The 14,650-nt window shown below is 48.6% G+C and overlaps 1 protein-coding gene across 2 annotated transcripts in view; it reads left to right on the top strand.

Annotated features, from left to right (window-relative positions):
- The first annotated feature begins 8,065 nt into the window (after positions 1 to 8,065).
- The window catches only part of PRDM4 (PR/SET domain 4), a 35,685-nt gene continuing 29,100 nt past the window's right edge, over positions 8,066 to 14,650 (top strand). Inside the window, exons 1-3 of one of the 2 annotated variants that reach the window (XM_075938356.2) lie at positions 8,066 to 8,195; positions 11,249 to 11,382; positions 13,536 to 13,721. In XM_075938356.2, coding sequence (XP_075794471.2) covers positions 11,250 to 11,382; positions 13,536 to 13,721 — 319 coding nt within the window. In that variant the 5' untranslated portion in view covers positions 8,066 to 8,195; position 11,249. Of the gene's footprint in view, positions 8,196 to 8,221; positions 8,589 to 11,248; positions 11,383 to 13,535; positions 13,722 to 14,650 lie in introns of those variants that run through there. The other variant, XM_075938347.2, reaches the window with a different exon arrangement.

Genomic DNA, 14,650 nt, shown 5'->3' on the forward strand with positions numbered 1-14,650 from the left:
TAATCAATAAACTTGTTCAAATATTTATGCTTACCAGTGAGTTTGACTGCAGTGCTTGGTAAATGTCCTTAGATTACAAAGGCTGGTGTATGTCCACTTTCTATTGATGAAGTGGTTGTAGTAGGGTTACCAAAGTAATAGGTCAGGATTTATTGTTGTGGTGTCCTGACAGGTTTCCCGCTCCATCAATGTTGATAATCAGAAGGCTGCATGGGTGTGTACTCAGTCACATGTGCCATGTTGACTTGTGCAATTAGTCACCCCAGCAGCCTCCTAGAGAGCCCCTAAAGACCATAAATCAGATAAGGATTGAAGGTGCCTAGCCATGTTTATTGTTAAGTACAGTAATAGTTGTCAGTAGATTCTACTGAACCACTATGCATGTGTACCCCATATCAACGCACTCAGCTTAATCAGTGGGCGACCCCACTGCCCCCCGGCTGGACAAAGACTGTCCCTTCAAGACACTATTTTATATACAGGTACAAACAAATTACACATCACTCCTGATGTGTCAGGTTGCCACCCTCTAATGCTACTTAGATACCACCCATCACCCTGCACCTCATGGCTTAATTAGAACATCTCTATCCATCATGCTGTCCATTTAGACCTTTTCCTGAACCTGGGCCAGTATCTGTTTTGAGTGTGGGTACCAAGGTCTTTTTTAACAAGCTGGTATTACCATCCTTTTGGAATGTGCTTTCAACTTATGACCAGTACCATTTATTGTTTCACACCTGGGCCTATTACAAATTAGTGTTTTACACTCTCAGCCCTGTTTGTGCCAAGTTCTGTGAGCAGGGGCCTGCATCTTGCTCACAGCTTAGCTTTGCTTTCTATTAGCCAAGTTTTGTCCTCAAACCAGGCCTGTGCTACATGGGCTTTTTGTTTCTTACTACAGTGGTGAACCAATTCATAAACTTGCATTGCTTCAGAGGGTCTTGAGCAGTGCAAGGTGGCATATTTCTGAGCTAAAAGGCTGGGTACTGGAGGGTTTAGGCTGGTGCTTTTCTTTGTGTGATTTGTGAGTGGCTCTGGGAGTATTCATGCAATCTATCTGGGTGTGGGACTCCACATCTGCTTTTACCGAGTGGTAATAATGCCTGGAGGTGCTTGTCACCAGTAAGGCATTGCAAGAGGCAACCTCAGATCAGTGAGTTAATAGGGCACAGTGGTCTCACAGTCCAAGATTGTATCCTGGGAATCCCATTAGAGAGACATATTCCAAAGCTGTGGGGAGGTTCAAGATGATAGAAATCTGTGAATCTGCCTAGCATTTTCTATGTACAGGAAAGAGCAGTGTAGAAAGAAGCTCTTTGGGGCTCCATTTGAAACTTGCTTTATCAGAACACTTGCAGCTGAATTTCTGCTGAAAAAGGTACATTACACAGTATATATTAGCTAATTAATTAATTAATCAAGCACAGAATCCCAAAGCACCAGGTTTTTCTGTCCCTGCAAAGTTATTATACTAGGCTGCTGTTTGCATAGCACTACAAATATACTCAACTCAACTGTAAGGCTGTGTCTACACTGGCGCGATCTGGCGCAAAAGCAGCCGCTCTTGCACAAAATCTTGCTGCCAGTCTACACTGGCCGCGTGTTCTTGCTCAAGTAAACTGATGTTCTAATGTATGAAATCAGGGCTTCTTGCGCCAGAACTCTGACGTTCCCGCTCAGGAATAAGTCCTTTTGCACAACTGTTCTTGCGCAAGAGGCCACTGTAGAGAGGCAACATGAATTTCTTGCGCAAGAAAGCCCTATGGTTAAAATGGCCATCAGAGTGTTCTTGCCTAAGAGAGCGTCTACACTGGCATGGATGCTCTTGTGCAAAAGCACATCACTTGCAGAAAAGCACATGCCAGTGTAGACGCTCTCTTCTGAAAGAGTTCTTGCACAAGAAGCTTCCAGTGTAGACATAGCCTTACAAGAGTTTGCTATTCAATAAAGAATGGCAGTCCCTGGAAAATGTAGAAAAATTGGATGATGTCATTCTCTCATGCATGAATGGTGCTGAGGGATTATATCCTCTATTAAAAAGAACTAATGGGTTTGCAATGAATGACTCCTCCAAATCATGATGGTATTTTAGACTTACCCAAGTATGATTTTTTAAGATCAAAGGGTAGGAATGCAGACAGCAAAACGCCATCAAGCCTCTTCCTTCAGAGACATCCAAACATTTCATTTGAACATTTAATGATGCCTCATTTAAGAGTCATGCTTGATCAGATTACAGATGTGCATAGCTGCTAACAGTTAACCACAGTACCTGAGAAGCTTGTGAATTGGTTTGAACAAGCTGAGAGATTTATATACATGAGTCATAGGTGATTGTGAGCTATAAGGCTATTCACATAGGCTACATCTAGACTGGCATGATTTTCTGCAAATGCTTTTAACGGAAAAGTTTTTCCGTTAAAAGCATTTGCGGAAAAGAGCGTCTAGATTGGTACGGATGCTTTTCTGCAAAAGCACTTTTTGCGGAAAAGCGTCCATGCCAATCTAGATGCAGTTTTGTGCAAGAAAGCCCCGATCGTCATTTTCGCGATTGGGGCTTTTTTGCGCAAAACAATACCTCATTGTCTACACTGGCCCTCTTGCGCAAAAGTATTTGCGCAAGAGGGCTTTTGCCCGAACGGGAGCAGCATAGCATTTCCGCAAGAACACTGACAATCTTACATGAGATCGTCAGTGTTCTTGCGGAAATTCAAGCGGCCAGTGTAGACAACTGGCAAGTTTTTCTGCAAAAGCAGCTGCTTTTGTGGAAAAACTTGCCAGTCTAGACGCAGCCATACATTAAGAGACTCTGACTCAGGGATCAGCAATTAGAGCAAGTGGTCAACAAAGCTGTATAAAGTGCTCATTTGCATGACTGAAAATATACAACTTTATATTATTGATAATTAACATGATGATTAATAATTGCTTAAATGAAATGTACTCACAGATTTTAGTTAATGGGACTTCTGCTACTGCATCTTTTTACACATTTCTTTGAAGTTTACATCATAACGTCAAATTCGGGTTCATGCACACATTCAAGCTACATGAGTAATTACACATTTTTAAAATTCTGAATTAATTTTTCATTTTAATTTAAAAAGTTGCATGCATTTTGGGAATGACAAGAGTCATATTTGGCTCGAGAGCCACAGGTTGCAGATGCCTGCTTTGATGCATGGATAGTCTTAGCTATATGTATTAAAGAATACTTTGTTTTAAAAGTATAACTAGGAAAACATTGACCTATGATAGCAGAACTATGACGTATAACCCCCTGGTGAGTACAGTCAAACTTTAGGAGGCTATTTGGATAGCTGGCCATTGTATTTGTGCTAGTTTTTTAAAAATTATTTAGGGAAACTGAAGATTTACCTGGCATTGCTCAGTTAATTTTTGTTTTTCTTCATTTAAATCATCGTTCTGGGGATGAGTGGTTCAGTATGCAGGCTGCCCTAAGGACAGAGGATTACCCCAGTCCTCTCTCACTGTAGCAGCTTGGGACCAGGTGAAAAGTGCCTACCCATGGCCGCTGCAGCTCCAGGGGACACAGTTGAGGGACAGGTGCATGTCCCCTGGCTGGGACAGATCTAAATTCATCTGCCCCCATGCTCCTTAGCCAGAGTGAGGAATACAGCAAACAAAGGACTTTCTCCTCACTCCCTAACAAAGGAGAATGGCCAGCAATGTTCCTGTATGAATCTGGGGAGGGGGAGATTCAGCCCTGCTGCCCTGGCTAAAGGGTGCGTAGGAGATGGAAGGCTCAGGGCTGGGGCAGTCAGCCAGGCAGCTCATTTCACCTGCCCAGTGATTCTGTCTCTTTTCTGTATGGTTTTATGAGATGCAATCCAATTCTTGGCATATACCATTTTCCTGGCACAACCAAACCCTTACCTTGCTTTAAAGTTATGATAAGAGGAAGATTTATTCTGAATGTGGTTTTCTTTGCTCTTACCAATCAGGTGTTCTTGAACAGACAGACAACCTCTCTCAAATATCTATATTAGACTAGAAGACTTACCTGGTATTGCCCAGGACCTTCAGGACAAGGGGCATGCTCTGTGTGTGTGCGTGCGCACGTGCGTGCACACAGGAATTAGGGTAGAGGTTGGAAGGGGAGGCTCAAGGCAGATAGTGGAGGGTGCTGGGGTTGAGGTGTGGGGGGTTCAGAGTAGGGGATAGGGTGTAAGAGTCATGGCAGGAGGTGGGGAAATGTGTAGGGGGCACGTGGCTGGGTTGGGGTGGCTCAGTGCAGGGGGCTGGGAGGTCTGGGGGGTTCACTGGGGCTGCCCGCAGCAGTGAGGACAGTACTGCAGCAGCCACCTCTCAGCTCCTCTTGAGGGAGGGCCATGGCTGTGTAGCCCAACTATAATCCTGGCAGGCACTCAGAGGGTGGGGGGCAGGACTGCATGACCCGGGCCAGCCCCAACAGACCGTCAGGGAATGGGAGGGGATGGGAGCTGCATGGCCTCAGAGACTTGGGATGGATGGGCCTGCACAGGCTGACAAGTCCTGGGGTGGGGAGTGGGGCAGCACGGGTCAGCCCCAGTGGTGCTTCTAGGGGTGGGCAGATATGTCCGGTCCTGGGGCAGGGGAGTTTAGGGTTAGTGGGGCCACTTACCTGTGACCGGTGGCCAACAATATAGAGAGTTCTGGCTCCAGCTGGCCACTTTCTTCCTGGTGTAGCCGGCCTCCTACAGTCACTTTGCTATATAATTGTCCCCTGCGCTCCCTGCCCTCAGTGGTCATTGTGGAGCATAGTTGTCCCTGCTTTCAGCCTCCTCCCTTTGGGTATGTCTACACTACAGCACTAATTCAAACTAACTTAACTAAGCTAATTCGAACTAGTGCATCTAGACCTAAAATCTAGTTCAAATTAGCGTTTTGCTAATTCGAACTAGCATGTCCACATTAAGTGGACCCTGAACCGAGGTTAAGGCTGGCCGGAAGCAGTGCCGGCAGGGCATCAGATTAGGACTTAGAGCGTGGAGCTGCTGTCTCAGGCTAGCCGAGGGCTGTGCTTGAAGGGACCCGACCCCCACCCTGGACAGACAGTTCTCAGGGGTTCCCCGCTCACTTGTCTAACTCGATGAGGGACAGCAAAGCAGTCCTGGCTTGGAGTGCCCTGAATGCCCACACTCGGCACATCACAGCACTTGGCCATTAGCCAGGCTGCACTTGCTGCAGGCTGCCATCCGGGGGGGGGGGGGTCAATCGAGGGGCTGCAGGAGAGCTTCCACCCTGAGGAGCCCGCAGAGCCACCCCAGTTCTCCCCATCGGGGGCTCGTACCCCATTCCTCCCTCACCTTCTTGCACTTACCCCTCCCTAGCCCCCCATCCTGATGTACAAAATAAAGGACACGTGTGTTCAAAAATAGAAACTCTTTTTATTGAACAAAACTCGGGGAGACTGGGAAAAGGAGGTGGGAGAGGGGAGGAGGAGGAGCTGGAAGGGGGAAGCCAGGGGAAGAATGAGGAGGGGAAGTATCAAACTATGGTATGCCATATCTTCAGTACTGTGTACAGATGTGGTCTCCTCACCCCAGAAAAGATATTTTGGCCTTGGAAAAGGTTCAGAAAAGGGCAACTAAAATGATCAGGGGTTTGGAACTGGTCCCATATGAAGAGAGGCTAAAAAGACTGGGACTTTTCAGCTTAGAAAAGAGGAGACTGAGGGGGGATAGGATAGAGGTCTATAAAAACATGAGTGGTGTGGAGAGGGTGCATAAAGAAAAGTTCTTCATTAGTTCCCATAATAGAAGGACTAGAGGACACCAAATGAAATTAATGGGTTGCAGGCTTCAAACTAATAACAGAAAGTTGTTCTTCACAAAGCAAATAGTCAACCTGTGGAACTCCTTGCTGCAGGAGGCAGTGAAGGCTAGAACTATAACAGAGTTTAAAGAGAAGTTAGATAAATTCATGGAGGTTGGGCCATGGAGTGCTATTAGCCAGGGGGTAGAAATGGTGTCCCTGGCCTCTGTTTGTGGAAGGCTGGAGATGGATGGCACAAGACAAATGGCTTGGTCATTGTCTTCGATCCATCCCCTCCAGGGTACCTAGTGTGGGCCGCTGTCAGCAGACAGGCTACTGGGCTAGATGTACCTTTGGTCTGACCCAGTATGGCCGTTCTTATGTTCTAAGCTCAGGGTCGGGGGTCTCACTGGACCACCTTGATTTTCATGCAAACCTGCTCCTGGGTGGCCAGGCTGGCAGCTATCCTGCCCTAGACGGCCACTTTCCTGTGCCTAGTGCGGAGGTCATGGATGTGGTTCACGATGTCCGCACTAGACCAGGCGGGCGCCCGCCTCTTGCGGCCCCGGGCAGGCTCGTGCCGTGCCAGATGCAGGGTCTGCTGGCTGGGTGGTGGCAGGCTTGCACCTGGCACGGACACCGTAGCCAGCCCGTGCCCCTTTAAGGGGTCCGGGGCCAGGAGGGGGGCAGACAAGTTTCCCTGGTGGTGCCCAGAGTGGCCACCAAGGCAAGCTGGGGAGGGCTAGCCTCCCACTATTTCGAATTAAGGGGCTACACAGCCCTTAATTCAAACTACTTAATTTGAACTAGGCGTTAGTCCTCGTAGAATGAGGTTTACCTAGTTCGAATTAAGCGCTCCGCTAGTTCGAATTAAGTTCATATGTGTAGCACCTATTTAAAGTTAATTCGAACTAACATCTGTTAGTTCAAATTAACTTTGTAGTGTAGACATACCCTTTCTGTGTTATGGAAAACAATTGGATTTCAGGTATATCCCAATTTTTCTGGCACTACCAAACCCTGACCGTGCTATAAGTTAGGGTAAGAGGAAGTTGCATGCCAAATTTGGTGGTCTGAGCTCTTACCATTTAGGAGGAGGTCATGAACAAATTCACAGATAGACTGATGGATTCATGGACAGTCCCACAAACACTCTAAGACTGTGGTGTCCAACCTGTTCTGAAGCAGTAGCGAACTAGCCACACTGAAATGTTAATATTCAGGACTCCAATATGAAATTTTGACGTGGCAGGGTGGTGGGAGGGATGGGAGCACAGAGCATGGCAGGGTGGTAGGTGGCGTGGGGAGGGATAGTAGCACATGGTGTGGCAGAGCAGTGGGCTGTGCAGCAGGGCAGTGGCAGGGATGGAAGTGCAGGATGCAGAAAGGGGATCATCCAGGACGTGGGGGAGGAGGGAGGGGAGCATAGGGTTAGCATGGTGGCTGGCACTGCAGTGGGTGTGGAAAGGCAGTGTGGGGGGAGAGGTCAGGTCATGCTGGGTGCGGCAGGGATGGTACCCGGGACGGGACAAGGCAGGGCAAAGAGAGGCGGTAGCCCCGACGGTCAGTCCTGGGGGTGAGCTGAAAGTGTGGGTTGTGGAGCGGGCTGGGTGGATGCTGTCTGGGTGGATGCTGTCTGGGTGGATGCTGTCGCTGTTTTGACCCCAGCCCTTCACATCGTGGTTCAAGACCACATGGGGCAGGATTAGGAGTGTGAGTAGTTGATTACCCATAAGCATACCTTTCCCCTCCCCACCTTGCTGCCTCTCAGGAGCTGTTGCCCCCAAGTACTGTCTCTGCAGTGCCTGCCTCTCTCTTCCCTCCCCCCCAGGAGAGGCAGCAGGGAGGGGTGAGGGAGGCATCCCCTGTCCGCTGGGGTTGAAACAGGGAGCTGCCTGTCCCCCCAGACATGGGCTGCTGCCAGAGCAACCCCTGCTGCAGGAGGGCAGCCCGGGCTGCGGCAAACAGGGGCTGCTGGGCAGTGCGAGCCAGGGAGCAGTCTTGGCTTGCGCAGGTCCAGGACCACTGCGCCTCTGCATGTTAAATGTTGCAAGAGACTCTGGGTCTTAGGATGCAGAGGCGCAGCCGTCCCGGAGCGAGCCCCCCACTTGTGGACTCAGCCTGTAGCCGATGCAAATTGCATGGACCCCCCTCGGCATTGCACGAGCCAGCCACTCCTCCCGTCACATTCTTGGGCGGGACCCGCAGGCGGGCTGGGGCGGGGGCGCGGTGACAGCGGCGGGAGGGAGCGCAGCATTGGAACGGGGCTAGTAACGGCGCGCGGGGGAGGGAGGCGTCCAAGCTGCGGGAAGAGCGGCGGTTGGGACGCGGCCCAGCGGAGGGGGGGTGGCGATAGGGCGGGAAGAGCGACGGTTGGGCCGCCGGAGGGAGGTGGCAGCGCCGCGCGAAGAGCGGCGGTTGCGACGCGGCGGGAGGTGGGTACCCGGCGGGAAGAGCCACGCGCGGCAGCGGAGCGCTTCCTGGATGCTGCCGCCGCCGCCGCCGGACAAAGCTGAAGCGGCGCCGCGGGCCGAGGCCGGCGGGTTCTCGGGCGGTGCCGGCGCCAGGCCCCTTCCCCCCGGCGGGGCTCGCGCCGCTCGGCGGCCCGCGGTCTCCCCGCCCGGCCCATGAGGCCGCTGTGGCGCTGGCCGGCGCTGGGCTGCCGCTCGCTGCCGGGGGCGGCGGCTGCGCCAGGCCGCGGCCCGGGAGGCGGCAGGCGGATGCCCGAGCGGGGAGCGGCTCCCGGCGGGCGGGCGGGGGCTGAGGGACCCGATGCTGCCGCTGCCCGCGGGAGACGCCCGGCGCGGCCCGAGGCCGGTGCAGCCCAGGTGAGGGGGCCGCGTGAGGGGGCCCCGGGCCCGCTGTGCCGGCAGGCTCCGCCCGTGGAGGGAGCCCAGCGCCGCGCGGGGCATGAGGCCCCGATGCCGGCCGGGCTCCCTGGGCTGCGTCGGGTCCTGCGGGGTCGCCCGGTGGCCCCCTGCAGCCTCCGTGTCTGTCACTTTGACCCCGACCCGCTGGGTGCAAAGGCCGCGGGGTGTCCCGGCAGAACCCGCCCATCGAAAGTCCCCTAAACCTCGCTGCGGAGCTGTGCCCTGGGCCAGACCGCGTCCCTGCATGGGGGGCCGGTGCGCTGGCTGCTGGGCGAGCCTCCCCTTTGGGGCTTTCGGCAGCCGCTGGAGCTGGGGAAGCAGGACCTCCCTGGATGGGAGCATCCCTGATGAGTCTGCCCCAGCGCCATCAAAGCCAGACAAGAGCCCTGGTCCGTGGAAGTCGGTGGGAAGTGACTAGACACATTGCACACACTTTGTCAGGGTCAATCCCCAAACTGAAAATCTGGCCATAGGGGTGTGTGGACCTGAACCTTAAACGAAAAGGAATGTGTGCGTTAACCTATCTGGGTTTGAGTTTTTTGGGTTCCTTCTCATTTTCTAAGTGAATTAAATATTGGTGGTAGAGTGCTGGATTGAGAGTCTTGGGCTGGGTTTATCAACATAATTCAGTAAAATGGCAGTGACAATCCAAGTTGCTGCTCGCAATCCTCCAGGTATCTGTCCACTCTATTTTGGAAGGGTCATCTTAATAGGCTGAGAGTTTCGTTCAGTTTCTGTGTTTGAATCAGTCCTTGACTTCTGCTGAGACTGTCAACTAGAGTTAGTGGCTTTTTTATGTGTGATGTGTACACAGGATCATGAGGTACTGGTTTGAGTAATTACCTGCAGAACAGCCATCCTGTGGAAGTGGCTTTATTACTACTTTCCAGGATTATAATGGGCTTAGTGAGTTAAAAATTCTGTACTTAGTACCAGTTGAGAGACAAGGTGGGTGAAGTAATATTATTTGTTGGACCAGCTTCTGTTGGTGAAAGAGACAACTTTTCAAACCACACAGAACTCTTCAGGATCTGAGGAAGACCTCTGTGCAGCTCAAAAGGTCGTTAACTTAGTTTCATCAATGGTCCAATAAAAGATATTACTGTACCTCACCCAGTTTGTCTCTCCAATCACTTGGGGCCAACAGCTATAACAATGTCAGACAACTATAACTAGTTGAATCATCTATTCTACCCAAGAAAGATTTAGTTTGAATTTGTCTTTAAAAAGTTAGTTTAAATCCATAAATCTTAAAAAAATCAAAATGCCAATGTACTGTTGTTCCACTTCTAATATAAATAATATAGCTACTGACAGCATAGAACAGGGTGGGCAATAATGCCAGACTTTTCATTTTCCTGCATGTCTGCAGGCATAGTTGCTTGCAGGTCCCATTGGCCACGGTTTGTTGTTCCCAGCCAATGGGAGCTGCCTGAAATGGCAGCCCAGCCCACACCACTTCCTACAGCCCCCAATGGCCGGGAATGGCAAACTGACCAACAGGAGCTGTGAGCCGCTCTGCCTGCAGAGGTGCAGGTAAATTGTCTGGTGGACAGCCAGGTCTGGTGAACTTCAGCTGGTGAACTGCATCCACCCCTAGAATAGTTAATTGTAATTGTGGTGTCAGTCTTTTAAAATACATATTTACAGAATCTAGGGCACAGTGAAATATAGGTTGAACCTCTGTGGTCCAGGATTCTCCGGTCCAGCAACATCTGCAGTCTGGCAAGACCACAGATGTTGTGGGACTGGAGAGCCTTAGTGGCTGAGGTTGCTGGCAGCTTGGAGTGGAGCCAGCCAGTAGGGCCAGTGGGCAGCAGAGCCTGCAGGGTGCCAAATCCCACAGCTAATGGGGTAATGGAGCCTGCAGCCGGCGGGGTTACTGGGAGCTTTGGCAGGACGGCAGAGCTACTGTAGATCTCAGTGTTAGGAGCTCTGGCAGGGCTTCAGCAGCTTGCAAAGCTGGGGAGAGGACCCCAGCTGGGAAGCTGGCGCCAGTAAGCTCAGGCTTATCTGTTCCCAAAATGGCTACATGAAGTTCCCAGTCTGGCTCCTGGGGACCTGCCATCCTGTGTGTAACTGCTGAAATTTTCAGCAGTTACACATTTTATGTATAGTTAACTGGCAGCGTGGCCTCCACTGGAGCAGCCCTACCCATGAGGGGCAGGCCTGCCCATCCCTGTTCAAGCGATTAACTGGTTAACCAGTTAAACATTATGTTTAACTGATTAAATGGGATTTTACATCCCTAACATAGTTAAACAATTACATGCATTTTAACATCCCTAATAAGGACTGTATATTTCAGCATAAAACTATGTATAAGCACTTTTCATTCAGCAACATTGTTCAATACACGGGCAGTAGGGAATGAGCTAAGGTCTGATTTTTGTCTGTTAGTATTTGTTTTTTGCTTTTTATTTAACTAATTTGATCAATATTAGATACATGTTTTCTACAAAAATTGTGTCATTTGTTAATAGGTGAAAACTATATTGTCTGCTTAGATTAGTGAGCTGAACATTTTGGTCAGTGGACATGTGTTGTGTATACATCTTATTTCTCTAGGACTGAACAAACTAAGAATGATCTGTTTGTTTGTTTGTTTGTTTTTGTAGGATGAATGAAATGAACCTGAGTTCGGTAGGGATGGACCAGCTGACCTCATCTTCTGTGAGCAATGCCCTGCCTGTCTCAGGAAGTCACTTGGGACTGACTGCATCACCCACTCATAATGCCATACCAGCACCAGGTAGCTTTGAAAGTTGCATGAAGGGCTGATATTTGTCACTTGCTATGTATTTGCATTTTCCTTGACAGCAGAAAACCAAAGTAGCATAACGTGTGAAGTGTTCACTGTTGGTAGTGACATCTGGGTTTGTCCTCTGAAGGATGGTGATATGATCACACACTTGAGTAGATTTGACATTTAATCTAGTGGCCGTAAGCCCACACTGTGGAGTAATGAGACACCTGAAAGTTGCTACTTGTGTAGACAAGGCAAGAACAGTGCTTTCTTTTGACAAGAGTGGATGTGTCCCACACAGCCTCAAGGGAGCTTCATTTTTGTTTAATAGGACATTAATGAGCTGCCTGTCTCTCTCTTTTTGTGCTGCATCCATCACTTTAGCGACTGAATCCCTTGAAATATGAGCTGCCACTGAGAAATTTACCCCAGACGATGTAAATGACAGTCTTAGATTAAATAATACAATACACTTCTTTTCCTGACAAGTTTTGCAGAAAGCTGCACAGAAGTGTCCATTAAAAGTGATAATAGAGAATAAAGTGGTATAATAGAGAATTAAGTGGTATATAAAAATGCAGCCATAGGCAAGAAGAGGCCTAACTAGATCTTAGCAGGACCGCAGTTTCTAGAAGGTTGATCTTCATTCTGGGGATAATCCACCTGTCTCAGCCGCTTGGGAAATAGAGCATGACCTTCCAGGATAGAACCTCCCCTCTGGGAGCAGCATCAAGGCAAGGAGGGCCCAGCCAGGGCTCCATGACCTCAATAAATGCACAGTCCCAGGATCCCAGCAGTGTCAATAGACTACTTTTTACAATTTGAATCCAGGATAGTTTCTGTCTCCTGATCAGTCGTTTGCCCCAGCATCCTCATATTCCCTGTGATGTCAGTCTTATCTCCTGTGCGTTCCATACTCCTGCACATCCTTTTTTTCCTCTCTTCCCTCCCCCATTCCTTCTTTTTTTACCTTCTCCTTTATTTCCTCCATTCATTAGTCCCCTTCACCTCATACAAGCCCCATAATAAAATCAATAAACAAAGTTCTTTACTAAAGAAAATAATACATAATTTAAAGAAACTTGAAACAAAAAAGTTATTATTTTAATATTTTCTTAACCAAAAACTTTCAAAAATGTTAAATAGAAAAAGCTTTAACTGCTAACAACAAATCCCAATATTAACAAGTATTATGGTTGTATCTTAATAGATCAGTAAAAATTACCTGTTGTAAATTCACCAGAATATAAATGTGTGGTTACAGGGAAAAGGCAGGTGTAGAACATGCTTTATGAAATACTGAGTTCTGTTTATCTGTCAGATTGCTCCTGGTAACATTCTAAATATGTACATGAAAGCTGAGATCTTTCATTATAGTAAGTATGGAAAACCCCTACAGTGGGTAAGTTGTAAAATAGCATAGCAAAGTGTAGTTCTCAGTGTGGTTTTGACTGCAGAACTCAGATTCCAAGGATGGAAGGGAACATTGTGATACTCTAGTTTGATCTGTCTAACTCCGGTTTTAGAACCTCCCCAAAATAAATTCTAGAGAATATCTTTTAGAAAAACATCCAATCTTGATTTTTAAAATTGCCAGTGATGTCTCCACAATCCTTAGTAAAGTGCTGAAGTGGTTAATTCATTTCGCTATTAAAAATGTATGACTTACAGGTTGAACTTCTCTAGTCTGACTCCAAATGAGAGAATTTTTCGGACCATAGGAGGTCAGTATTGTCTAGCAGCTTTACCAACACTTCTATTGCTTACTGGGCTGTTAGCTCTAATTTACCCCTAAATGTCCTCTAAGTAACAGCACAGAACACTGAGAGCTAGGATGGTGGCTGTAAACAAACTTTATGGGACCACAGGAAATTTGGCCACACTCATGAAAAGTGGACATCCAGCTAACTAAAATCATTCCAGACGATGGATGTTTCTGGACCTGAGAGTTCTGGGCTAGAGCGGTTCAACCTTTATTTCCATTCTGAATGCGTTTTGCTCAGCTTCCAGCCATTGGATAAGATTATACCTTTGTCAGCTATACTGAAGAGCCCATTATGAAATATAGGTTCTCAAGTTAATGTTAGGAATTTTGACTATATTCTTACACTGAACTAACCCCCTAAGACTGAAATTTAATGGGCATTTTCCTCTTGCAGGATTGCCTGTTGCTATTCCAAACTTGGGCCCCTCCTTGAGTTCCTTGCCCTCTGCCCTATCTCTGATGCTCCCAATGGGTATTGGGGATCGAGGAGTGATGTGTGGTATACCAGAAAGAAACTACACCCTACCTCCACCACCTTATCCTCACCTGGAGAGCAGCTATTTCAGACACATTCTACCTGGTAAGTATAGTTTTGAAGATGAGATAGGTGCTGTTACAGAACACTTGAAGAGTTGTGTACCATTTTTTTTCCTTCTGTGCCTTCTTAAGTCTGTGACAGAATACTCTGCATGGCATTTCTTGTGAAATATTCTCTGGGTTTTCCCTTTGAAGTTTAATATGTTGCATAACTGTATAAAATGCAGATAATTACCATATAATTTAATGCAGTTTCTGTTCCATTGGAGAGTTGGTGGGATTCTGGAAGTTGCCTGGAATATTTTCAGCCCTATTTTCTGCATGGAATGGGCATGGGACAAAGGGCCACTGCCCCAATCCTGAAAGCTGTGTCCCACTAATTCCCTTTAACAGTGTACTGAGGGGCTGTGCTTCTTATTTTGCTGAGGCTTCCCAGCTCTTCACAAGCCTCAGCCTGGTGACTATGTACTCTGCATAAAGCTGGCTTGCTCTGAACAGCCAGCTCAAGTGCTGGTTGCTTATCCCTATAGGGCACTGTTTGTAAGAAAGCAAAGCATACTTACACAGGCAGTCCCTGGGTTACGTACAAGATAGGGACTGTAGGTTTATTCTTAAGTTGAATCTGTATGTAAGTCAGAACTGGCGTCCAGATTTAGCCGCTGCTGAAACTGATCAGTTTCAACAGCGACTGAATCTGGATGCCAGTTCTGACTTACATACAGATTCAACTTAAGAACCCCAGGCGTCCCCAAGTCAGCTGCTGCTGAAACTGATCAGCGGCTGATTCCAGGAAGCCAGGGGCAGAGCAACCCAGCAGCACCCCAGCTGCTCTGCCCCAGGCGTCCTGATTCAGCCGCTGCTGAAACTGACCAGCAGCGGCTGAATCAGGATGCCTGGGGCAGAGCAGCTGGAGTGCTGCCGGGTTGGTCCAGTAGCGCCGAGGAGCAGCGCCCCAGCTGCTCTACCCCAGGC

The sequence above is a fragment of the Pelodiscus sinensis genome, chromosome 1 (assembly GCF_052426305.1).
Source record: "Pelodiscus sinensis isolate ZL-2025 chromosome 1, ASM5242630v1, whole genome shotgun sequence".
NCBI lineage: Eukaryota > Metazoa > Chordata > Testudines > Trionychidae > Pelodiscus > Pelodiscus sinensis.